This window comes from Corvus kubaryi, unplaced genomic scaffold, assembly GCF_017639235.1.
Source record: "Corvus kubaryi isolate FWS band 111438036 unplaced genomic scaffold, C.kubaryi_AGA036_p1.0 134, whole genome shotgun sequence".
In the NCBI taxonomy this organism is placed as follows: Eukaryota; Metazoa; Chordata; class Aves; order Passeriformes; family Corvidae; genus Corvus; species Corvus kubaryi.
In genome coordinates this window covers 7471163-7497412 of record NW_024580668.1, presented here as the reverse complement: position 1 = coordinate 7497412, position 26250 = coordinate 7471163, and the positions used below count along the sequence as shown (strand labels likewise).

Below are 26250 nucleotides of genomic sequence, written 5' to 3'. Positions count from 1 at the left end.
GAACATGAACTTGAGTTCAGAGTCTCCCTGGCAGCTGGCGGTGCGGAAGGTGAAGTGTTTACCTCCAGAACCCAGCTGAGGAGATATAACACTAAATTAGGGAGAAACAGGCAGTTTTGCCAATGGCTCATTAAGAAAAATGCCTGCCCACAAAATCATTACCCTGCTAGCAGGCAGGAGTGAGTGTGAAGCAATAGGAAATCCAACCCTAAATCTCTTTCCCATGTGCTGAGCCAAAGAACATTCTGAGCTTGTTGCAAAGTTTCTATTCCTGTTCTTGATGAGACTAAAGAAAAAAAAAAAAATCCCTTTGGCTTCCAGAAAGAAAAGTGAAAAATAAAGTCATGCTGAAGCAGTAAGATTCACAGGATGAGCATTAACCCTTTTTAATTGCAGATGTGGGTGTCTGCAGAGAACAGGTTTCCAGCACGAGGACTTTCATTCCAATTCATTTCTTTCCTGGCTAACTGAAGTTACTCCAGCTCTTTCCCTGCAGCCTGCCTTAGCAGTAGTTTTGTTTGAGGCTGTGAATGGAGTAGACTGTGTACATTAGAGCTATCCCAGACCAGAATTGAGCTGAATTTATTTGCTCATTTGAAATAAAACTGTTCCCAGTGGCACCACGTGAAATATTGGGCTGAAGCTGACAGGACACAGTGCTGTAACAAGTAATACCAATGACCAGTTAGAGCACCATCAACTTAAGTCACATCTAAGGGAACTGCCTTACCTATGGTTCTGCTTGCACTTTAATGACTAAGGCTGAAAGAATAATAATTGTATTTTTGCTTGTCATTTTTGTAGTAGTTTGCTGTTTCTGTTTCTCTCAACTCTTGTAATGACAAATCAGTTGTGTTCTCGGGTTCCTGCTGTTGCAATACTTGCATTGCAAATGTAGCAGATAAATTTCTGAGACTTTCAGCTGAATTTCCTGATAAGTATTCTTCACTTAACCAGGGAGAAAACCTGTGTTAAAAAACAGACAAACTAAAACAACAGAGTCAAATTCTGTTTTAAAGGGGCTTTTTGTTGTTGTTGTTTTAAATACCCTCAGTTCCAGAAATAGCCAAGTTGGCAGGGTTTCACAACACAGAGCTAGAGATCTGACAGAGTTATATGGTGCTGCTGCACCCAGCTGAAAAACTTGATACTCTGAGTAAAAGCAGCTGTGTCCTTCCAGGTAGCAGCTTCCTTCATGTAACCAGTTCACAGTACACCTCACCTGCAGCACCACACCAGCTCACTCTCAGCCTGCAAACCCCTACCTGCAAGGTGCAGAAGCATCACGAGACACCCCTGTCCCAGGGCCAGCAGCTGACTTGACACTGTAACCTGTTGTCTACTTAATAACACATTGAGGGCTTCAGATCCTGATGGGTTGCGATGTCACAGCCCAGGAGCTCAAAGTAGCGTTTGTCACTGCTAATCCCCTTCTGAACACTGGATGAAAGTGCTTGTCCATATCCATGAGAACCTCCACTGGCCCTGTCCCACACTTGGGAGTTGGGCGCTGTCCAGGCTGCTTGATCACCCACCTGCAGCCCTGAGACATCCAAACAATTACAGAAAGTCATTCCCAAAGGATGACCCCGCATTTAGTCCGTGTGATTTGTTTTCAATCATAATCTCCACAGCCCATCAAGAATTCTGAGTAAAAGACCAGAGACCAGAAGGTTGGGGCCACCAACTGCACTCAGCAGTTAAATTCTCCAGGCTTAACTGCTCTACAGCTACAGGAGAAAACAGTCCCCAGGTCTCCATCAGAAGTTCCCCAGCAGCAATCGACATCCTCCCTGCTATCAGGGTGCTGCAAAGACTCTCCTTTCCCTACTGACAAGAGAGATTTATAGAAGGGAGCAGCCCATAAAATGGGAAGTTCAACACCATCCTCCATTATGCTCAAACACCATTCTCAGATTCATGAGGAATCTGACAACTTATTTAATTTTTTTTCCTTCCTCCCTCTCTCTCTCCTTCTTTCTCTGATCTTCCACCTCGAGGCAGCTTAACAGTGACAGCTGTGTGCAGCAATGCCAACCTTGCTGTCCCTCTGAGGTCTCGGAAGTGAAGGGCTAAGCTACATCTACCTCTCAGGAGTGCACTAACCAGAACATTATTGAGTTTAAAGCAAAAAAGATCCACCTTAGAGATGCACAAAGCAACTTTAAAACAGAAGGCTGGCCCAGCCTTATGCCCAAAGCTGCCACCAAGGAAGAAGTCACCTGGCTGTGTGTCGGGAGAGGAGGCAGCACAGTTAAGTGGCTGTAGCACACGTGGCAGCTGGCAGGGTGAGGTCAGCTCACCTGCACCTGCCAGAGATCCCACAGCAAGCAGCCTGGAATAGCCTGCAGGCAGCGTGTCCCCCTTCCCGGGCCAGGATCAGTCAGGTGCAGGCTTTTGTGCTGCCACATTTGTGAGAGGAACATCTGGGATGAAATAAAGATCCAAGACAAACAGACACTGAACAAGCAAATATGCTATTCTCACTCTGACAGTCCTCTGTGCCCCAGCGACAATTATTTTCCCTGTCCGTCCCTAACTATTAACCCATTCTTCAGCCACCTGAGCTGAAGTCCAACACTGCATGATGCTGTCTGACCAAAAATAGTAAAAATCAGAAGTAATCAACAAGTAATGGAAAAGGAAAGAACAACTGCCCTGAGCTAGTGCTGTAGGTCAAGGTGAGGCAATGGCACAGGTTGCCCAGAGAAGCTGTGAATTCCCTGTTATGATAAACCTAAGTTTGCTTAGATAAATCAGCTGGGCCCTTCGATCTATTGTTTCCCAGATAACCCACATAGACAAAGTGTTACTGCATCAGATAAGTGAAAAGGCTGATAAGAAGCAGATCCTGCAGAGGCGGGGTAATGTTTTTTATCATGCCCATTTCCTCCCTCTCTATAAGGCACAGCTGCATCTGACAGTGTAAAACCCCCCAAGGGAGGGATTGAGGCATTTCCCCTAAGACTGAACACGTATAACGCCTGGAAGTCTTAGTTGTGTGGGCTCCTAATGATGAACCATCATGACCATCATGCAGACCACAGACACTGAAATTGCAATGATCAAATCTCATCACTGGATCCGTGGGGGGTGATACCTTTCTTTCTTTCTTCCTTTCCCATACTTTTTCACTTCGTGTTATTTTTATATTTTAATAGAAAACAAGCCAAACAGCTGTATGCCTCCTTTTCTTTTAAATTAAAACAAACCTGCCTCATATGTGTACATTAGTCACTCAGTGTCATTTCACTCTAATTCACCCCAAGGGATCTATTAACAAGAACCTCATTCACCACTCAAATGTGGGTTTTAACACCCATCCCTGGAAGTGCTCAAGGCCAGGTTGGATGGAGTTTGGAGCACGTGGTCTAGTGGAAGGTGTCCCTGCCCATGGCAGGGGGCTTGGAACAAGATCTTCATGTCACCATGTCTCCAAACCTCGGCACACCCTCCCCCAAGGCAGCCTGCTGCACCTGCACTCTGGAAAGGCTTTTGATCATTCAGAGCGAGCATGAACTCTGCTGAACTTTCACAGAGAGAACTGATGGATTTTCCTGTCTCCTAAACCATCAAATTGAGGTGGCATACCTTTTGGGAAGATGTGTTAATCTAATGAAAGCTATCAAACTCAATCCAGCAGCAAGTGTGACACGTTGAAAATCAAATAGTTCTCTCCCATGAATCACCCTGTCCTTACATTCTGTGAACCCAAGGAAGAAGAAAGGCTGCCAAAATTCAACCGCTAACAGTAAAACTGGGAGTGACATTTCAGCTTTTTGCTGAGCTGATTTGTCAAAGTGACATTTCCAGTGATCTGGTAACACCAGTTTTCCAATGAAAAAGGACTGGAGAGAGACAGGGTGACAGCAGCAGAGATGGGCCAGCTGAGTCCTGTAGGTGTTTGCAGGAGTTGGAAGTGACAAGGTTCATCTGATGCATCTAATACCAAGCAGTAGAACTGCACAGCCCTTTTCTTACCCTGCTGGAATCATAGAAAATCCTGAGCTGAAAGGGACCTACAAGGATCAAAGTCCAACTCCTGGCCCTGTGCAGGACCACCCAAAGAATGTATAGTATAAATATATTATAAAACATGCATATATATATTATATATATATGATAATATAACTCAGTTGCTGCCTAGTGTTAGATGCACATGAGATTGGAAGTTTATATATAAATATGTACATGAAGTGTAAAAAATCAAATCCCAGAGAAAGTATCCAGCCATTTGGGAAAATCCATTGTAAAAACCATTATTGTTGCCCTGGAGAATGGTGAAGGAATGTTGCAGAAGGAGGGCATAGGAAAACAGACCAAGCCACTGGCAGAAGGAGAGGATGAAAAACGAGCAAAAGAATAAAATTCCTGTTGGATATTCCCAAAGAAAAGACTGTCATTCTCACCTTCTTCCAACAATTATATATTTCAGTTTTCAGAACATTCCCCCACCTTGTGACTTGCCAACCTACAGATGGAACAGCAGATTTAGTGGCTTTAACATTTGCATTTCCTGCAGTTTTCCAGAATTTCAGTGCAGAAGACCTGCATAACCAGATTCATCAGCTGTTCGTGTGCAAGCATGTTTATTTAAGGTTATGGGGGCAGGGAGATCCAACAAAAACCCCCTCATATTTGTGTTTGGAGGATTCCTGGAGGAAAGGCAGAGCAGGCAGCCTATGGGGAACTCCCACAGCACCAAAAAACAAACTCTGTCACATGCTTCCAGAAATATACGTAACGCAACATATGTTCTTCGGAATTTTAAGTCCCATTTTAAATTTGTGTATGTTACAGAAGAACTTAATTAAACAGGAAAGTCAAAAAAGATGTTGGGGAATTACGGCAAATGAGCAGAAAAATCCTGAAGACAGCCTAGGCTGTACATTGCATAAGAGGGGGTGAGGAGTGGCCCAGATAAGGCACCCAAGGAGCACAGCTCCCCAGGACACTGCTGCCCAGGCGCAGCTTCCTCCAGCCCCAGGCTGTGGCACTGGGCACATCCTGACCTACTATTGCCTCTGAGTGTGGGAGGGGGCAACCCGGGACATCACAACACAGGGCTGCTCCAGAACACAGACCAACAGAAAGACTAACGTGGAGTTTATTTTTACTTGCCTGCAAGTTTTGAGGTCAGCCACAATCTATTTAAGTTATTGGTACAATTTCAGTAATCACAGGCTTTTCATATATCCTTATTTACTGTGTTCTGGCTATTTACCATGTTAATTGAGGTTGTGGGGCATAAAATCAGCTTAATATAAGGGGTTTGTTGCCAATTAACACGTTCCCATTTGTAGAGTTAGATAATCACTAGCTGCTATCCTCCTGGTTGTAATTCACGAGTTAGTTTGCGTAATTACCTCCCAGTCGCTTCTCACAAGGGTAAGACAAATCCTCCTGTCCCCAGCCTCCTCACCAGACCTGCTGCACAAAATAGAGGGACTGCTCACTCGCAGGGGTGTGTTTTTAATTATGCACCACAGCACAACACTTAGGATGTTAAATGGCTTGAATCCTCTGGCACTGGCAAGGCCTTTCTCAGTGTCACATGGTATTGTCATGATTTCTAAAGGAAACACAGTTTTTCCTTAATGCCCAGATCACTGGCTGAAGTGGAAGCTTTGACGTTCAGCACAGCTCCAGGCAGCTGAACAAACAGGCAGCAGGTTTGGGAGAACAAACCTGACTCAGAGCATAAGGCTGCTCTTCTCTACCTGCAGGGCAGAGAGAAGTTCATACCAACCAAATCCACCTCAACTTGAACTCCAGAATGGTAATGGATATCCCTTCCTGGAAGCGTTCAAGGCCAAACTGGACTGGGCTTTGAGCAACCTGGTCTAGTGGAAGGTGTCCTGGCCCATGGCAGGGGGGTGGAATGAGATAAACTTTAAGATCCCTTCCAACCCAAACCATTCCAGGATTCTGTGATAATGGATTCTCCCATAATCTTTTCAAATTCTCAGGATGGAATTCCACCCAGTAAGTTTACACCAGACTTGCACCAGCTGACATCTAACAGAATGGGATTGCCCTAAATCCAAGCAGATGTTTTCACAGCTCCGTCTTTGGGGGCTGCCCTAATGCTCATTAACCAGAAGCCCAATTAGCCACCTGCCCTGCACACACACACACACACCTTCTTGCACACCTGCAGCTGAACTGAAAGTTTTCAGAGCATGAACTCAACCATAACCCCACAGCCAGAACCCCTGGGAGAACAGTCTATTCCTCCACACAGAGCTCTGCACTTTATACCTTCACCACCGAGTTAACTTTGGCTCTGCAAATAAACTGAGCTGACTTTCGGCTGCTGAAATAAACTCTTACACAAGAAGCAGCGTTTCAATGGTACATGTTGATCAGGAACCTGGCCAGGAACGCTGCTGCTCCATGTCACCTTCCTCTGCCCAATTCTTCCCGTGGGTTTCCTGCATATTTTCCTCTCCCTCTGAAGAATGAAGGCATTCATTCATCTCTCACTTTCTTTGGGAGAGCGCACACTTACCAGTTTCATAACCCAAGTGATGCCAGGATTCTTGCAAAATTCTTCCACAAACAAATAGTACTCTGAAGGCATTTTGAGGGTCTTCAGAATAAAGGCACATTTTCTTGCCTCAGGCTTTCCCGCTTCCCTTTCTAACTGCTTCCGAAACCTCTTCAGATCCTTTGCTAAGCAGCTGTTCTGACTCAGCTGGGTAGAAAGAGAAATACAAGATTCAGCACAACAAATGCTCCCACAGTATGACTTGTTTTAATTGCCCTTGAGAAGCTTCTGGGGATCAACTGCACCACATATTCTGAGAGGAAAAATAAATAAATATGGATACCACTGAGACCTGCTTTTTCTTTGTGGACAAAGAGGATCAGTTTCAATTTTCTGTCTCTCTGCATGAGCACTGGGAGCTCGAACAGAGCAAATCTTACAATCCATGTTCTACCATTCTTACTGTAGCTTTCCTATGCAGCCAGCACCCCCCTCTCCAGGGGCAGACAACTGCTCACAGTGACCCTTGCAGCAGCTCAGCCACAGCACTCCTCAACCACCACTGGTCAACCCAGTGTTACGATCCACCTTCAACCTCCCTTCATAGAGTCACAGACTAGTTTGAGTTGGGAGGAACCTTAAAAGCTCATCCCATTCCACCCCCTTGCCATGGGCAGGGACAGCTTCCACTAGACCAGGCTGCTCAAATGTCACACCTGGTGAGGGCTAAGGCTCCCCAGTGGGATCACATCCCACTTAGCTGCTGTGCTGCAGGAGATATGGCCCAGGAGGGGAAAGGGCTGTAGGTGTCTATACATTGGAATGGGCTGCCCAGGCAGCTGGTGCAATCGCCCTCCCTGGAGGTGCTTAAGGAAAGACCGGAGTGGCACCCAGTGTCCTGGTCGACAAGGTGGTGCTCAGTCATAGGTTGGACTCCATGATCTCAGAAGTCTTTTCCAACCGAATTAATTCTATTATACCTGCAGCATCTGAACCTGCCCATAAATACCAACCATACTCCCCATACACGGTGGGAGGGCTTGGGGGGTGGGAGGTCCTTGCCCTGCACATGGAGTGTATGGGGCTTAACATGCTGCGCCGGGGATGTGCAGGAGTTGGGATACAGAACCAGGAACCCGCCGGGAGCCCACCGGGAACCTTCCGGGCCGCGCTCGGAGCCGGGCCGGGCCGGGCCGCGACCCCCGCCCACCTGTGAGGGCGGCCGGAGCACGCGCCCGTCCCCATGGCAACGGCGCGGCTGCGCGCCAGGGGGCGCTCTCGGCACCCGCACCCCCACACGGCTCCCCACAGCCCCCGGGCCGATCCCCCCGCCCTGTCCCGACTCCCCGGGACCCCCCGCCCTCACCCTCCCTGCGGGCTGGCGGGGACAGGCACTGGTGCGGAACCCCTCAGCCCTGGTCCTCGCTGGCGCTGCCCATCCTGCGGCTCTGCGGAGTCCTCAGGACACTCCCGCAGCCCACCGGGCAGGGCAGGGATCCAGTGGCACCTGGCTGCAGGTGGGCACGGGAAGGGGTGGGCTTGGAGCGGGTAGGGCATGGGGAGGTGTGATGGAGGCAGGGATGGGCACGGAGCGGGCAGGGTGGGCGCGGTGCGAGCAGGGGTGGACACGCTGCGGGCAGGGCAGGGATAAGGTATGGTGCATGCAGGGGTGGGCGTGCTGCCGGGGCGCTTCGCCGCGTGGGCGCACAGACCTTCCTTGATGGAGCAGGACAAAGGTTTTGTTCTTCTCCCAACAGTGCAGCCTTGTGCGGCCGCGGGCAGCGGCGACAGGCAGCAGCCAGCGCGGCCCCGTGCTCCCACGCCACGGCGCAGGGGGGGAGTTTCTCCTCCTTTGTCTGCTCCCGGCCAGGCAGCAGCCGGTGCGCGGCAGCGCCGGAGCAGCAGGGGAAGGGCCTCGGCAGGAGCCGCGGAGGACGGCGGCAGCGATCCCCTCTGGCCCGGCACAGCCACCGGCTCGGCCTCGCCGCTCTGGGAACGAGCAGCGATCCCGGGGGAGCCAAGCACTTGATGACGGGAACCCGACCAGGCAGCGGAGACGGCAGCTGCGGCCGGGGACGGGGAAGACGGCAGCATTGGGGACAAGGACACTCGCGCCCCGTCCCCACCCCCGGCGCCCGCCGTCGGCCATGGGGAACGGCATGAGCCAGGTAACGGGGAGCGCTGGGGCGGCTGCTCTGCAGTTCGGCCGTGCCCGGGCGGCTCGTCCGGTGCCGGAGGTGGGAGACCCTTACCTGGCAGCTGCCTCTGCCGTGCCAAGCGGCGTTTCACCTGCCGGCACTGGATCCGGCACAGGGCTCGGCTCTCAGGCAGTTTGTTTATCTGCCGGCAGAGCAAACCGGAGGTGAAACAGGCAGGGACGCTGCGCTGGGACTCGTCCCGACAGCTGCTAGGGGGGTGTGGAGGGCAGGGGTCACAGCGAGTTCCTTCAAGGAAGGGGGGAACCTTTCCCAACACCTTTAATCCCAAGGAACTAGCGCCAAGCACACGCTGGGAGCCCTGTATGACCTCGAGTCTGCTGGTCTCGTATCCCGTGCTCAGCGGGCCTGAGCTGGGCATGGGGCTCAGCATCACGGGGCAGAGGGGATGGGCACTATTTTATTTATATGCTGCCCCGTTTTTTCCTCTGAGGATGGGGTCAGCAGGGTGCTGGGGACAGGCACATGCTGTTTATTCATGGTTCAGTGTCCTGCCCTTGGGAGCTGCCCTTGCTAACTAGCGCTCTCCCACCCGCTCCTCTCAGTGCCGCAGCTGTGAGTTAAAGGCCCCCCGTCGATAGGAAATTGATCTAAAATCGCAGGAATCACAAAAAAAAAACCCTTCTTTAAGCTGTTCAATCGAGGGAAGCGTTTCCAAATGTGAGCAGTGAGACAAGTGTGAGTCCAGCTGTGCTGGTGAAAATCACCTCCACCTGCCCAGGGCACCAAATATTGCTGCAGGGAGAAGCTGGTGGAGAACTGGCTGGATACAGGATTGAACTCACTGCCCAGGCAGTGAGTGAGGGAGAATATAAAATAGCTCTGGCTGAGAAGGTTTGCAAGGTGTCCTGCTTCTGCATCTGCAGTGCTGTTAACAGGGGCCTTGTCAAGTAATTATCTTTTCATCATGAGAAGTGGAATTTCCCAGGGGAAATGAGCTGAAAGCACGGTGTCCAGAGCAATCTGTGCCTGGACTGTGAGAAATGGGCTTCCTGCAGTGCAGAGTGAGGGGAGCAGAGCTTGGGGCTGGGAGGGGGATAACCACATCCCATGCAAGCTTCTCTGTGCCTGTTGCTTTCCCGTCCCTCAGGCAGCAGGGCTTCCACGGGTCACGGGTATAGTCCAAGGCTGTACAAAGGTGTATGTGCAACTTGCTGAGCTCAGGTAATAAACCCCAACGAAAGATTTATTGATGATAAACAAGAGGAGCATAATAAAGCTGTGTCTGGCTCCCAGCACCCCTGAGAGTGCAGTGCCAGGTTGTTGCAGGTGCCGGGGCTACATCCAGCCCCACATCCTGGGTGCCAGTGCAGCAGCAGCCCTGGGAATGCACAGGTCCAGCTGCACTGACACCATTCCTGCCCTGGGGCTGGTGATGGTCATGTCAGTGCCAGGACTTTGGCCCCTCCAACCAAGGTCACTGCTTCCCAGCGTGGGTCCCACAGTGGTACCACAGCACAAGGTCACTGCTCACACTGCCACTTTCCCTTGTGTCCCACAGATCCTTCCCGGCCTCTACCTTGGGAACTTTGTTGGTAAGTGGAACCCAGCTGCTGCAGAGATGTTCTCCAGCTGGGAAGTGGGGTTTGCTTGAGTTGGTGTCTCCCTGCCTGCAAACGCTGCCTGACATCCTGCCTGCACCCACCACCCTGCCTGCGCCTACTGCTCTGCCTGCACCCATGGCCTGCTCTGCTCTCTCACCCAGTTTGGGTTGCCAGTAGTGGGAGTGAAGGCACTGCGGGAAAAGCAAGGCAGAGACCCCCTGCCTTTGCATGGTTTCCTTATTTAACAGCTGCCCTGAGCTCTTGAGATACGTGGGGGAAAGGAACCAAGGAAGGAATATGGATCCTGTGCCAGGAGCAGAGGAGCTGGTGGTGCCACACGGATGCAAGGGAGCAGGACTGGGGCACTTCAGGGTGATGCTCCCCAGTTTTGCAGCTGTAGAAGATGCCAGAGGGGGCTGCCCACCCTCAGGAGGGAATTTCCCAGAGGCAGTCACCCCTTCTTACACCAAGTCACTATTTTAAGGGGTTTTCATTGTCAGGGGATAGTTGATGACCAAGTGTTGGCATCTGCCATGACAAACCAGCATTTATGAGTACTCCTGCCTCCTTGATGGCTCCTTTGTGAGCTTGGTTCCTTCTGTAAGTGCTGTGGAAATTTAAAACCACTGGTGTGAATTGTTAAGGAAATGTCACTGGAGTGGCAGCCCTGTCCTCCCAGTGCCCCATGGAGCACTTTGGGTTGGGCTGGGTGGGCTGTGGCTTGCTGGGAACGGAGGGACAAGGGCACCCAGCTGCCAGGTTCATCAGGGGGGTTCCTGTGACCAGCCTCTGCTGTGGGGCCTAGGCCTGATGCCATCCAAACATCCCTTATCACTCTGCCAGGCAATCCAGGGTGACAACAAGATTCTAGGCCTGCAACATTAAGCTCACAGAGACATTTTCTCCAACTGGAACCTTTTTCAGCCCTGGTAAGCCTTGATTCCAGTGTCACCCCTTGCTGTCACTGCCTTCCAAGGCAGATGGGAAAGTAGCGGGTGCTTTGTGAGTCCCCCAGGAGTCCCCATCTCCCTCCCCACACAGAGCGCAGCTCCCCTGCAGGGCATTTCCCTTGAGACTCACTCCTATTAAAATTCACATCATGCCATTAGCACATCACGGGCTGGATTCCTGAGCCAAGGTTTTACACCGCGTGAAAGTTTAGAAACGCAAAAGAATGAGATGGGGAAATGTTTCCCCTCCTCTCTGGCTGCGTTTGCAGCATCTGCTGGTTGTGGCATGAAAGGGAGACACTCGGAAGCTGCTCAGCAAGACAAGCACGCTCCCCTCCCTGTGCAACAACTGCTGTGCTAGACCAGAGGCCAGGATCACAGCCAGAATGCTGAAGAATTGGTGAGAGGCAGGGCATTGCCCCAAACAGCCAAGGACACCCCGTTTCTGTCCACACAGCTGCAGAGAAGACTGCAAGTCACTGCCCAGGTGTTTTCTACAGAAAATTAGAGTTGATATAAATTGCTGCAACTCCAATAGTTCACAAGATAAAGCAGATCTCTCAGGCTGCAGCAAGTCCGGGTGCTACATATGTGTCTGCTCAAGGAGGTGTGGGCAGGGCACAGGTCTCCTCCCAAGTGGGGACAAGTACAGGCAGGAGGGACACTGCCTGCTGATTCAGAGCGTTTCTGTGCGTTCAATCAGCATGAGCAGCAAGGACGAGGGATCAGGGAGAGGCCTCTGGTTTGGGATCATGGGATTGGCATTCCAGGTTTCCATGTTTGCCCATGTCTGCACTGCTGCATGTGGGGGTGGGATGCAGTTGATCTGCTGGAGCAAGGCTCTCTGTGCTGGCTGGCTGTAGAAGCAGGGTGGGAGCACTGTGGGAAGAGAAGGGTAGGAAATGAATACACGTTGATATCTAGTTTTATCCTTCAGATGCCAAAGACCTGGAGCAGCTAAGCCGGAACAAGATCACCCACATTGTTTCGATCCATGAATCCCCCCAGCCCTTGCTGAAGGTAGGGTCCTGCATCAGAAGTCACCGTGTAGATTCCTGCAGCTCCTTCCATGCTGCATCTTCCTTCCCCCTCTGAGCATCCCATGGCATGTACACCTCTCCTTGGTCACAGATCCCAGAGGAGCTGGGTGGCCCCCAGCATGGGAAACTGGCTGTCTTGTGGCTATAACCCGTCCTTGAATGCTGACAGGAAACAATTTCCAGCTCTCCAGACTCCTCTTGTTTCCCATCCCCTCCCACGAGTTGCTGGTCTCCCCTTGCCCTGCCCTTCACTCCAGAGAGAGGGTGGCCCCATCCCCATGCAGGGGGGTGCTGTGTGGGGGGAGCAAAACCCTGCAGGCAGCTGTGGGCGAGGAGCAAAGGCACTGCCAGCTCCACTCTGACCATGTATGACACCCTGGCTGCAGTGCCTGAGCTTCTCCCTCTTCCTATTCTGTCTTCCAGGACATTACCTACCTCCGCATCCCCCTGCCTGACACCCCTGAAGCCAACATGTGAGTACCCTGGGGTTGCTGGGGATGTGCGGGGAGGCAGGAGGGTGACCAGAGGTGAGGGCTCACAGCTTCTCAAGCCCTCAATGTGCTGCCTCCAGCTCCTCAAGCACAACAACCTACAGGCTGGAGATGTGATGCCACAGTGCAGGGGACCACCTCTGGACCCCAACAGCATCCCTGTTCAGTGACTGCTGTGAGGGTATGAGCCCTGGGGTGGGGCAAGGGGCAGCCACTCTGCAGCACCCATGGAGAAGAGCAGCAAGCATCCCCCTGGGAAGTGTCTGGAGAGGGGAGAACACATAAAGTTTGTGGAGCCAACTGAGGGCACAGGCATGGCTGGAGGCACGAGCAGCCGAGCAGCTGTCGTCCCACTGCCCCAGCATGAGTCACACAAGTCACAGGGCAGCCCTGTGCATCCCCAGCACAGTGTCCCCCTCTGTGTCCCCAGCACAGAATGAGCTGGCAAGTCCACCTTTCCTTGGGAGCAAACAGCACTGAGCTTCTCAGGTCTCAGCAGTGGCTGGCAGATCCCCTAAAACAACTCAAACATGCAGGGCTGCTCTGCCTGTAGCTAAAAATGCTGTTCCACCCCTGAAGTTCTTATTCTGTCTGGTTTATTTTTCCTGCTAGCAAGAGGCACTTCAAGGAATGCATCAGTTTTATCCACCAGTGTCGCCTGCATGGAGGGAACTGCCTTGTCCACTGGTAATGCTTCTTCCCCTGTCCCCATTGCTGTGTCCCCCCAGCTCAGCAGATACAGCCCCCAGCCCCTCACTTTAGCTGCAACCCCTGATCAGAGCCAGCCTGTGCCAGAGGGCTCTGTGCCAATAGATCCACCCAGGATCCACCCTTGGCTGCGGCTTGTGACTCAAATCCAGTGGGATTCAGGCAGTCCTGGAGCCGGGGCAGCTTTTTGCTGCAGCTGAGTGCGCGGGATGAGCGGGAGTTTGGGGCAGGCAGCCAGGCAGTGGCTGCTGTTCCCATTCCCTGGAGAGGAGTGGGTATTTATAGGCACTGATGGCCAGGAGCTTGGAAGGGCTCAGGCCTCTGGGAGAGCAAGTCCTTGGAAAAGAAGAACTGAAATATCTGAGGGAAAGGGGTGGAGGAAGAGGCAAGCATGGGGTCAGGGTGTGCCACTAACCCCAGCCCTTCTGCACTTTCCCTTGCCAGCCTTGCTGGCATCTCCCGCAGTACCACCGTGGTCGTTGCCTATGTCATGGTTGTCACGGAGCTGAGCTGCCAGGAGGTGCTGGATGCCATCCGAACCATCCGGCCCGTCGCCAACCCCAACCCCGGCTTCAGGCAGCAGCTGTCTGAGTTCGGTGGCAGTGCAGCCCGCAAGGTGGGACAAGCCTCTGCCACCTGTGCTCTGCTCCGTGGCTGAGCCTGCCATGGGTCTCAGAGCAAGGACAAGTCCTGAGGGGACTCAATTTCTTCCCTGCTCCCCTTGCTGGCAGGCTTGGACCTGCCCTTGTAAACCAGCTCCTTATTTTACTTCTTGCTCCTTCCCCAGGTCCGCAGGCACCTGAAGCAGAGGTATGGGATGTCCCCTTTCAATGACGAGGAAGAAATAAAGGCCTTGCTGCCAGCAGGGAGAGAAGGAACATCCAGGACAGAGGGAGCTGTGCAAGGACTGGTCCCAAGAGCCAGAGACATGAGGAGCACAAGTCCCTTCCTGCTGCGGGTGAAGAGGACTTTCTCCTGCATCCCGGCTTGTCTGAAGTGACCCAAGTCAAGGGAGAGCAGTGAGAATCACCCAACAGCCTGGGAGAGAGGAAGGAGATGCAACACAGTGGGACAGGGAGCAGTGGGCAGAAACCTGCACAAAGCCCAGCTCCTTCTTCTCTTCTGGGGTGGGAATGTGCCACCCTCTCTCTGGGCAGGTTTCATGGACACTGTTGGGCTTTGCAGCACATGCTGGGCTCATCCTCTTCACATCTGGTGTGCTGGGGATGTGGGTCTCTGCCCCTGGGTCACTGCGGGCTCCTTTTTGGGGCAGAACATGGAGTCTCTTCTGCCACAAGCCAGTACCCAGGTGTTGCCAGGTGTAGCACTTGGGTACCCACTGCATGGGCCTCAGGGTGCACGGGAGAACCAGTGCTCCCCTCAGAGCGGTTTTCCCACCAGCAGCACAAGCTCCCAGCATCCAGGTGGCTGGGGAGCAGCGACACAGCAGTGTACCAGCAGGTAATGCCACAGGCTCCCAGGCAAGGGTCCAGCTCCAGACTGGCCAAGCACAAGCCCTGAGCAAGCACTGTAGCTTTAGGAATCCATTGCAACCCATTCCCACCCATCCCAGGGCACAATCTGTAACAGGTGGGAACCAAGCATTTAACCTGGCCAGACCTCACTAGAGCAGAGCCTTAAGCCATTTTGCTTAAAGACTTTCTATGTCCCCCAGTAATAAACACCCTTCTCTGTGGTCTGACTCCCCTGTGATGGCCAGGTTGAAACGGGGGTGCCAAGGGGGAAGGTGCCAGCACGGGACAGGTCTGGAGCTGCTGCTGGCCACTCTCTGGAGTGGGCTGGGGACACTGGCATGCCTGGACAGGGCTCACCCTCCTGCCTTGTGGGAAGGTGACAAGGGAGGCTGGAAATGTGAGTGGCAGGGCAGGGCTCTCTGGGGACAAGCTCTGCTCCAGGAGAGGTTGGGAGCAGCAGATGGGAGCTCACCTGGAACCTGTTTCACTGTAGCCTCTCCAATCACTGGATCCAGGAGCACCAGGTCCAGGAGACTGCTGGCTCCAGCTGCTGGGAGTACTGGGACCCTGGCACCAGCCGAGTATCACAAGTCCCAGACCTGTCCCATTTGCACCTTTTCCTGGAGCAGAGTTCCAGGTGGGAAAGATTCTGAGGATGCCCAGCTGGGTCATCAGCATTGTCCCTGTTGGGACTCAGAGCATGTTTCTAGGGTCCCCCTCATCCCTGCCACCACTCTCCTAGGGGGAAGGGGTCCCCCAGGAGGCAAAGCTTCAAGACCAGGGTTCCTTCCTGCTGCCAACATCTGCCTGCTGGGCTGGGTGCTGTCTTGGGGTGACCCAGGCAGACTGGGAGCTCCAGCCTCTCTGGGTAGATACTGAGCAAACTGAACAACCAGGGGTGCGTCATCCTTCACTGCTCCTGCACCATCCACTGTGGGATCCCACTCTCCTCCCAGTTCCTTCCAGGGTGCTCTCCCCACGCCCTCGCCCCCACGCCAGGCTCTCCAGCACCCTTTGGCCCCCCAGCACCCAGCAGGGTGGTAGCCCCGCGGCCCAGGACCATGCACCCAGGATGGACACGTGCCCCATGCACAGCTGCATCCCCTCACACTGGGACACCCTATACCAAGGTGTTTACACCCAGGGATTCATTCCCCTGTTCCCACCATAAATCACACGGGGCCCTGGCCCCTCCAGCTCAGCTTCACAGCACAGCAAAATGTATTTATTTTGGCAGATCTGGTTGGCGCAGCTTGGAAAAACCCGGGCAAGGGCAGGGTTAGCTATGAGTTAATGTTTGACTCCTTTTGAAGCTCATTTTGGCATGAAAAGTTTAAGGGTTAGGCAGCTTCAGCTTCCCTGTGCAGGGAGAAGCGCGGTGAGGAATCCAGTGGGGAATCTGGCTCCTGAGTATCCTCACTGATGCCCGGGTAATCAGATCCCCCGGGTCCTGCGTCATCAGGCGGCTGCCACGCCACATGAAATCCCCGGCCGGCCGATAAAACTTATCCTGCCAGGCTGGGGCTGACAAAGGAGCCGGCGGCTGCGATTATCTCCCGGCCTTGGATGTAATCAGTGCAAGCCGCTGGGAGGCTGTGCAGTGACTCCTTGCCATCTCTCTGCTTCCCAAGGCAGAAAGGGCTGATGTGGATCCTCTGTTGGTCAGTCCCAGGCCCTTTTCCCAGAACGTGGCCCCACAGCTCGCCCAGATGGGGGGCACAGGGGGTGCCTGGGCTTCACTTCGCAACAAAGGGGTCCCGGACAGGCTCAGTAAGGAGAGAAAACCCCTGCCAGCTGGGCTCGTTCGTACACCCCGTGTGGCCCCATGTGCCCTCTGTGCCACGTGGCTGTTCCCTGTCCTCACATCCTCTGGGAAAGCCCAGGACTTGGCTCTCTGCCACTGATTATTCATTTGGAGACTTTGCAGCCCCAGCAGCTCTCAGGCACTTCACTTCTCCTCTCGGCGAGAGGTGACTTTCTCTGACTCAGAGCAGAAAAGGAGACCTGGGGGACTGCAAAAGGAGACTTGGGGGGCAGCAGCCAGGCAGAGGAGCTGGGTTTCCCTGCACAGCGACATGGGGCTCTGCAGCAGTGATGGAGGAACCAACACCAGTGTCACCTCAGGGTGGCCCAGTGACCCAGCCCCTGCCCTGCTGGGGGCCAGTAGGGAGCTGGTGCAGGATGTGTCAGGCTCTCATCCCGGTCCCGGCAGCCCTTGGCACAGCTCATCCGCCCTTCCCACCCGTTTCCCGTTCGACTCAGCACCAGAGCCCCACGAGGCAGATGTGAGCATTAGAGCAGAGGAGAAATTTGAGATATGAGGTATGGGGACATGTGACTGTACACACCACCCTGGAAACCCCGTGCTGTTCCCGCAGCTCCCCGCAGCTCCCCACACCCATGGAGTGAGCAGCTGGTCCCACGGGAGGACAAAGCCCCTGGGGCTGGGACATGTCCGGGTCCCCAAATCAGGAAGACAAGGGAGTAGGGGTCCCTTGTTGCCTTTGGGGAGCGTGTGGGAGTCCTGACAGTTTTAGGGGAAGCTCTTGGGAGGGGTGCAGGAGAGTTCCGCGTGCCTTCTGGTACCTTGTCCCCTCTCCCGTTGATGCAATGTGCCTGCCCCTGTCCCGCGAGTGCAGGCTTCCTGTGTTAAGAAATACACTTCGTGCAGGTCTCTCGGTATGTAAATTATCAGTGCGAGCTGCACATTGTGTTCTGCACAGCAGGAAAAGGCTGGAGCCCCAGGCAAGAGCCGGGAATGGGCGCCCCCCCTTTGCCTAACAAAGGGCACGTCCCGGGGTGCGGGTCGATCACCCAGAGGCTCCGCAGGAGCCAATGAACAAAGGGAAGAGCCTAAAATCACCATTGGTGTACATGGGTGCGCACATTGTGAGGTTCTGAAACCTCGGGGATGCCTTTGCTGGGGGTCCCTCCCGGAGGCACCAGCTCCGGCTGTTGGCAGTGCTGTAACCTTCAATTACGACATCACTTTTTCCTGAACACGGATGTCTGACGCTGCTGCGCGGGGAAAAGTGGAGCAGAAAAAAACCTTTAAGACCGTCCCCTCCGCCGTGGGGCAGCCAGAGCCGGCGGCATGGGCCAGGAAAGGGAAAGTGAAAGCCGGAGCCGCTTTCGGTTTCGCCGCCGGGCCGCGATGGCGGAGCCGGGGGCGCCCATGCGGCTGAAGGAGTGGCTGATCGCGCAGATCGACAGCGGCCGGTACCCGGGGCTGCGCTGGGAGAACCGGCACCGCACGCTCTTCCGCATCCCCTGGAAGCACGCAGCCAAGCAGGATTACCGGCAGCAGGAGGATGCTGCGCTCTTCAAGGTACCCTGGGCTCCCCACAGCCCCCACCCGGCCCTGGGAGCGCCCGTGGGACTGACCCCCGGGCTCCGTGTGCACTCCCGGGGCTCCCCATTGCCCTGGGCTCCCCACTGCCCTGGGCTCCCCACTGCCCAGCCCCGTGCGCACCCCGGAATTCCTCACCCAGCTCCGTGCAGCCGAGCTCCATGTGCACCTTACAGGGCACTCTGTGCGCAGCGCTAGGACTTGGCTCCATGCGCACCCGTGGGACACAGCGCCCAGCTCCGTGCACACTCCCGGGGCTCCCGGCTGCCCAGATCCGTGTGCTCCCCTGGACCCCGCGCCAGCCACTTTCCCGCAGCCCCCCAGGACACACAGCCCCCGTTCCCCACTGCCCCCTCAGCCCCGGTGAACTCTTGCTCCGGTGGACCCCCTTGGACAGCCGAGCCGGGGGCCAGGTTGTGGCAGCCCCCACAGCACAGGGCACCCTGTGTCCCTCAGGCTTGGGCCGTCTACAAGGGGAAGTACCACGAAGGGACGGACAAGGCTGACCCCTCCACCTGGAAGACGCGGCTGCGCTGCGCCCTAAACAAGAGCACCGACTTCCAGGAGGTGCCCGAGCGGAGCCAGCTGGACATCTCCGAGCCTTACAAGGTGTACCAGATCGTGACTGACAGAACCTGTGATGCAGGTATGTCCCTGCCGTCCCTCCTCCTGTGCCAGATGTGGGGTTGATACCTGAACCATGCCCGTACAAGCCCCATGCCCCACAGACATTACCCTTCCTCCCTGCTCCTCTTCCTCTCCGGGTGTCCCAGAAAGCCGGCTGTCTTCCCTGGGGCTGTTCCTGCCGTTTGCCAGGGGTTCATCCATTCTTTCTTGCTCTCTGCAGAGGACAGTGACACACAGTCCCCACGCAGTGAGGACCAGCAGGTGAGCCTGCCCTGTGCCATCCAGGCAGGGGAGAAGGTGGGACCCTCAAATCCCCCCCTCACCCATCAGCTGCTCCCCTGCTTGCACACTGCCTGCATCTGCCCCACGGGGCATTGGTGAGGGTCCCCTGTGCTACGCAGCTGCCAGACCCAGGCAGGGGACCTGCTGGTTCATGGTAGAGGCAGGAGCTGGCTCAGGATCCCCCACTGCCAGCTCAGCCCTCACCAAAGCTGCTCCTTCCCCCAGGGCAGCATCGTGGGGAGTCCAAAGAAGGAGGAAAGCCAGAAGGACGTGCTGGAGACTGCCCACATGTCTCCACAGCCCCGGCTCTCTGCCCATCTGACTGAGCGAGGTGAGGAGGGTCCCTCTCAGTGGGATAAGGCTGGGGGCAGGGAGCACACACTTCTGCCAGGATCCTGCAGGGATTGAGGTAGGGGCTGACGACTCCCACCCTACCCCAGCAAAGCCATGCCCTTAGGGGATATAATGAGGCCCAATAATGAGCAAACACAGTGGGAAGTGTGGGCCCAGGGCCTTGGGCCAGGAGAGTGCCTGGGAGCCATTGGGGTAACTGCCCATGTCCTTTTGCCACCTCATCTCTGCCCTGGTCCAGGGTGCCTTGTGAGGGGAGTCTTCTATGGCTGGAACCCAACCCATGGCCAGCTTCTTCCTGGACCCCAGTCCTACCTCCCTGTGGAGGATGTCAACAATTCAGGTAGGAGCCACGCTGGCGGGCAGTGCCTTGGGTGGCTGCACCAAGCCAGACTGCCCATGAACTGACCTCCCCCTTGCCCCAGACTGCTGGCTCCACATCCGCCTGTACTACTGTGACGTGCTGGTGAAGGAGGTGACCACCCGCACGGCCGAGGGCTGCCGCATCACCACCAGCGCTGTGCCGGCCGACAGCGAGCACCTCTACGGCCCCTCCTGCATGGAGCAGATAAAGTTCCCTCCACCGCAGGTGCTCAGCGGCCATGGCCACGTGGCCTGCATGACCGATGTGCTGGAGCGACTCCTGCCTCACCTGGAGCGCGGGGTGCTGCTGTGGGTAGCACCTGAGGGGGTCTTCATGAAGCGCCAGTGCCAGGGCAGGGTATACTGGAATGGGCCACTGGCCCCACACAAGAACTGGCCCAACAAGCTGGAGAGGGAGAAGACCTACAAGCTGCTGGACACACAGCAGTACATACAGCGTAAGTCCTGGGAGTCCCTGCTGCTCTCAGGAAGAGGGGCAGGTCCTGCCCTGGTGTGGCTGATGGGGGCTGTGGGGACCCCGTGTCCCCTGACAGGGTTGGTGTCTTGCAGAGGTGCGGGAGTACCTGAGCAACGGGCAGCTCATGCCCCAGTACCAGATCTACTTGTGCTTCGGGGAGGAATACCCCACCAGAGCTGGGCACCCCTTCCAGAAGCTCATCATGGCTCACGTGAGTACCCACTGGGGCTGGCACCCCCGAGTACCCCCAAGCCAGGCATGGGGACCATTGCGATGTGGGGACACGGACCTGTGCCCATCCTCCATCATTCTGTGCCTCCACAGGTGGAGCCGGTGTTTGCACGGGAGCTCTTCCATCACGCCCAGCGCTTGAGGCCGACGCTGCTCTGCAACTCCCCCCAGCCCTGCGTCCCTGGCACCTCCAGCCACATTCTCCATGTCCTCAAACAGCTCTGCCAGCCCTGAGCTGGGTGGGAGAAGAGAGCCCAGTTGCCATAAAGTCTCAGAGTGGGAGGCTCTGATCCCCACGGCACCACTCCAACTGCATGTCCCGAGGCAGAGTGTGCAGGGTGCTCAGCGTGTGGGACCAGACAAGGATGGATGTTAGCTGGGGTGGGCAGATGCTGCTGCCCCTGTGATTGCTGTATTTATTCCCCAGGAGTCCCCCAGGTGGGATTTGTTTGCGTGCCTGTTCAGCAAGCTGGAGCAGACCTGGCTCTGTCCTTGCACCTTGTGCTACCAGGACTCGCCATTAGCAAACCTTAGAAATAAAGGTTGTGTTTTTGTATCGGTGTTGGGGGCTGGCTCTGGTTTTGGGGGGCTGGTGCTGGTCCAACCAGAGCACGGTGGCTGGGGAAGCTGAGGGCCAGACAGAGCCTCGTGTGGGCAAAGCCAGCTCAGCCCCAGCCACAGGGAAACAGCGTGAGACAACCCCCTGCCCCAGCGCTGGCTCCAGACCTGTCCTGCCCCTTGTCCCAGCCCCTTGGCAGGGGTGAAGGCAGCAGTGAGGTGCCCGTTAGCTGCTCTGCTGACCCAGCAACACAGAAGCCTGTCCTAAAGGCACTCACTACCTGTGCCTCAGTTTCCCCTCATGAGTGGTGTGATGGGGCTCCTGGGGCCCGTGCTGCGCCCAGAGTTTTGGGAACAATGCAGAGACCTGGCACAGGACAGAGCACAAGCCCAGGCTGGGAGCAGGGGCTGAGGCACTACGGTGAGCAGGGGGCAGGTGGGCATCTGAGGGCAGGCAGCACCCTCAGTCCTGCCAACATCCCTCACTCAGCCCCGCTCCAGCCCAGCCGGAGCCCAGCTGCACGCCGTGAGCAGGACAGGATGAGAACCAGGTCGTGGGAACCTTCCGTGGGAAAAGGGGCTGGGGGAGCCTGGGGCTGTGCCCGCCTCTGCCCTGGGGCTGCCGCGGCCGTGCCAACCCCGAGGCCACTGGCCGCTGGCCGCAGGCCTTGGCGGCGCATCCGTCCGTCTGTCCACAGGGACCAGTGCTGGACGGCAGAGCCCCGCTCCGCCCTGGGCGGCCCCTCAGAGGAGGGGCCCGCCGCCCCCTCTCCGGCCGGCGGGTTTTAACGGGCCGTGCTGGGGCCGTGCGGCAGAGCGGGATCAGCGGCAGCGCTGGAACGGCGGGGGCCGGCCGGGAGGATGCAGCCGGATCTCCCCGTCGGCGACGCGGCGCTGCGCAGCCCGCCGGCCCCTGAGCCGGCCGGCGGCGCCTTCCCCAGCGCCGAGGCCACCAAGCCACCTTACAGCTACATCGCCCTCATCACCATGGCCATCCAGAGCGCGCCCGAGCAGCGCATCACCCTCAGCGGCATCTACCGCTACATCATGGGCCGCTTCACCTTCTACCGTGAGAACAAGCAGGGCTGGCAGAACAGCATCCGCCACAACCTCTCCCTCAACGAGTGCTTCGTCAAAGTGCCCCGTGATGACAAGAAGCCGGGAAAGGGCAACTACTGGACCCTCGACCCCGACTGCTACAACATGTTTGAGAACGGCAGCTTCTTGCGGCGCCGCCGGCGCTTCACCAGGAAGAGGGGCCTCCGGGAGGCACCGGGCACTGAGGGAGACGAGGGGCGCGGGAAGACCCCCAGACAGCAGGCGCGAGGGCTGCCCGCTGCCCCGCTGCCTGAGGAGGGGAAGGCAGAGGGGGGCTACACCTCGCCGTCGGCCGCAGGACGCCTGCCGAGCCCTGCCTCTCTGTCTGAGGGTGCCGGGGTGCCGGGGTGTGCTGAGCCCTGTGCCCGGCGTCAGCCGCCCAAGGCCAGGCAGCCCTGCCTGTACCTGCCGGACATGCCACAGCCCAAGGGGCCGTTCTTCACACCCCCCGAGAGCCGCCCGCCCAAGGAGACTGTCTTCGGGGGGCTCCCGGCGGCGCTGCAGCTGCCCCGGCCAGGTCAGTACCCATTGCCCAGCGAGCGCCCGGCCCAGCACCAGCACCCTGCCCTGCTGCCCGCTCTGCTGCCCACCCAGCACAGGGACCCCCCGCAGGACTCGCCGGCTACCCCAGACACCCCCCCGGGGCAGCTGGAGGGCAAGGAGCTGGCTGCCCCTGGGTTGGGGCCATGTCAGCCATTCGGGCAGGTACCACCTGCATTTCCTGGCAACCTCCTCGGCACGGGCAAGCCCCCCTCATCCTGCTTCCTGGCGGAAGAGGGCTACACGCAGACCCACCTGCCCGTGTTCGGCTCCTTCAGCCGGCCGGGCCCCGAGGCGCTGGGCAGCAGCTACCAGTGCCGGGTGCAGGCGCTGAGCTTCTGCATGAAGGAGCGGCCCTGCAGCACAGCGCTGGAGCATCTCCTGGCTGCGGCGCCCCCGGCCCCTGCCGCCCCCCGCCAGCCACCCTTCGGGGCCATGGGGCCACGGGCAGGTGAACAGAAGGAGCCATGGGGGCCGGGGACCGCGATCCCGCTGCAGGGGGGTAATGGCTACCCCCTGGGGCTGCCCCCCTGCCTCTATCGGACACCCGGCATGTTCTTCTTCGAGTGAGGGACTACCCACCCTGGGACCACCCAGCACCCAATAAAACACATTCCCCAACGCTGCCTCTGTGGTCTCTGTGCCCCATTCGAAGTGGGCAGTGGGCAGGGGCAAGCTGGGGACCCTCAGCCCCAGCTCAGGTGCTGGCTGGGGGACACGTGTCCCCAGGGTGGCCTGGCACAGCCCACATCCCCACCAGTCCCTCTGTCAGTGATCACTGACTGGATGGTGAGGCCATGCGGGGACGGGGCATGGCCTGGGTCAGGGCACCTACACCCAACCCAGGTCTTGTGTCCCTGGGAGATGCTGGGGACAAGGTCCTGCCACAATGTGGGCCAGGAGCCTCTGAAGCGCCATCCCATGGTAGTGCGAGGGAACTTTGTCCCTGGGGGTCAGGGGAATGTGCTGCAGCAGAGGTTATCCCGCAATGGAGCCCCACTGTCACCTCCCTGTGCCTGGGACCCCTCCAAGTTCCTGGCTTTGCACAGGGTGTCACACGTGGCACAAGTGGCACCAGCCTCAGTGTGTGGCCCTGCAAATGGACCCTGGAGGCATCAGGGGTTGTGGCACCGTGTGGAAGCTCTGCTATGGGGGGGGGAGCCACCCCCGAGGGGGGGACAGACAGGGGACAGGGCTCTCTCCCCTCTCTGTCCTTGCTTGTGGCTGTGCCAGTGCCTGGCTGGGATTCCAACAAGTCCCTGCAGACTCCAAGACCAGGGCAGCCCCAAAGATGGGCTGTGCCAGAGGCTGCAGCTCTGATGGGAACAGCCAGGAAAGTGGATTCCTCCGACCTGAATCATGCAGGGTGGCTGCCAGTGAAGAGGCACCAGCTGAGTCACCAGTGTTGACACTGGGCTGGGCACAGGGACATGTCCCAACTGGCCAGGATGGGGGACACTGGAGTGGTCAGGGTCCTCACACAGTCCTAGGATGGGACCTGGCCACCATCCCCTTCCTACACAGCACTGGGACACCCGAGTCAGCACCTCTGAGCACTGAAGTGGGGCCAGAGTGATGCTGGCAAAGTGGGGGGCTGTGCTTGTGCCCCCCATCCTGCCAACCCCAGGATGGGAGAGGGATCTCCCCAGGAGCAGCAATACCCAGGCCCCATGGCACAGCCAGCCCTAGGATAGACACAGGGCTCACTGGGGCTCTCCATGCTGATGTGGGGACCAAATTTGTGTCAAAGTCCCCCCATCTCCCCAAGGCTAGCAGGACTCCAGTTTGGCCAGGGTCGGGGGTCTCTGCGGGGGCCGTGCTGGCACGGAGGGACACTGCCGTCACTCGGGGACCGGGAGCACCGCGGCCGCGTCAGCTCTGTTACCAGCCCCCAGACGGCTGCTGCTGGGCCATGGCTGTGTCCCAGCCCCGGGCAGGGCAGGGGGGGCCGCCCTTCATCATCGGGGGCCGCCACTCAGCCCCGGGCCTCTCTTTTCTCCCTTTTTTTTCCCTACCCAGTGGAAAACAATATTTGAGCGCCTACATCATGCTGGCGTCTCCGGAGCGGCCGGCGGCGAGAGCGGCTGACCTCAACCCCCTCCTTCGCACGGTCCCCGGGGGCGCGGGAGGAAGCAAACGCCGCAGCCATGCCCAGGGGCCGTCTGGTTCCCACGCAGCGTGGCCAGGCCCTTTGCCCGCCCCGGCTGGGAACACACGGCCCCGGCTGGGAACACACGGCCCCAGCCCCATGCTGTGCCCGATATGGGATCCCTGTGCTGGGAGCAGTGTGGCGCATCCCACTGTCCCCCAAACTGCAGCAGCTGCTGGGGGTGGGGACTCCTGTCCTGCACAGCCTGCACTGCCCGGGGGTGCAGATCAGAGCCATGTGCTCTCCCAGCGCTCCCCTTTCCCGCCCTCACCCCGACTGCCGGTCACGGACCCGCTGTTCTCCCAGCTCTGCCTCCTTCCTGGCTCACTCCCGGCTCGCTGTGGGTGGCCTGGCCCCCTGCCCGCTCGCCCGCTCCCATCCTGGGCTGTGCCGTGGCCGGGGCTGTGCTGCACCCAGTCATGGGGCGAACCTGCTGCTGCTGTCGGTGGTGCTGCCAGGTGCCAGTGCTGGAGGTCTGCCCACTCCCCTTCCCTCCCTGCACTGCCTGAGGGGCTCCTTGTTTCTGCAGGCAGGGTGGGTGCCACAGGAACAGGGTGCATGGGGAGTGTGTGCTGCTCCAGGCTCCGGGGATGGATGCTGAGGACACACGTGTGCACACCCAGACTGCCCTGTTCATCCATGGGGGTGATGAGGACCCGGCACATAAGGCATGGAACTGGCTGCTGTGGCCTGTGCTGGACCAGGAGCAGCCCTGTCCATTGGCCCCAGTGGGACCTGTCCACTCCAAGCAGCTTCAGGGGCTCATGAGCCCTGTTGGCTGAGAACATAGGATGGGATCATGGCTACTTCCATGGGTGTCAGCCATGTGGCCCCACTCATTCAGCCCCAGTGTGTGTCTCTGTAGGGTCCCAGGGTAGGAAGGAGGAGGCTGGAGAAACCAAACCAGGCTGTGGGGTAGGGGTCCCCCACCCTGTGATGTGCTGGTGTCTGTCCATCCCTCTGCCTCAGATGTGCACACACAGGGCTGTGCTCAGGAACACATCCCCTACAGCAGCTCAGGGTGCCAGGAATGTCCGGGGCTGATGGTCCATCTGGAAGCCCCATGGCCACCCCAAAGCAGGGCCCTGCAGCCCCTGTGGCCGGCCGGGGCCAGGGCCGGGACCAGAGCAACGCGCGGCTCCTGGGGCCAGACAGGAAAGAGACGTCACTGCCATGGAGCGTAACTCAAACCAGATGGGGCTGTGCTGGCGTCCAGGCCTGCGGGGTGGTCACCGACAGGAACCGGTCAAAGGCTGCCGGCAGGAAGCGGCTGGGAGGGACGCCTGCGGTGGGAGCCGGAGTCCAGGCTC

At 57.3% G+C, this 26250-nt stretch overlaps 2 protein-coding genes across 2 annotated transcripts; both read left to right on the top strand.

Annotated features, from left to right (window-relative positions):
* Positions 1 to 7788: 7788 nt before the first annotated feature.
* On the top strand, positions 7789 to 21156 carry DUSP15 (dual specificity phosphatase 15). The gene is made up of 16 exons (XM_042051273.1): positions 7789 to 8007; positions 8248 to 8658; positions 10208 to 10241; positions 12138 to 12220; positions 12664 to 12713; positions 13344 to 13418; positions 13884 to 14055; positions 14227 to 14435; positions 17969 to 18242; positions 18720 to 18909; positions 19111 to 19187; positions 19398 to 19503; positions 19765 to 19866; positions 19949 to 20344; positions 20457 to 20575; positions 20689 to 21156. Exons 2-16 carry the CDS (start codon positions 8638 to 8640, stop codon positions 20827 to 20829), a joined length of 2049 nt encoding a protein of 682 aa, XP_041907207.1. The 5' UTR covers positions 7789 to 8007; positions 8248 to 8637; the 3' UTR covers positions 20830 to 21156.
* Positions 21157 to 21961: 805 nt separating this feature from the next.
* On the top strand, positions 21962 to 23416 carry FOXS1 (forkhead box S1). Its single transcript, XM_042048131.1, has one exon. The coding sequence runs from the start codon at positions 22015 to 22017 to the stop codon at positions 23359 to 23361; it is 1347 nt and encodes a 448-aa protein (XP_041904065.1). The 5' UTR covers positions 21962 to 22014; the 3' UTR covers positions 23362 to 23416.
* Positions 23417 to 26250: the final 2834 nt, after the last annotated feature.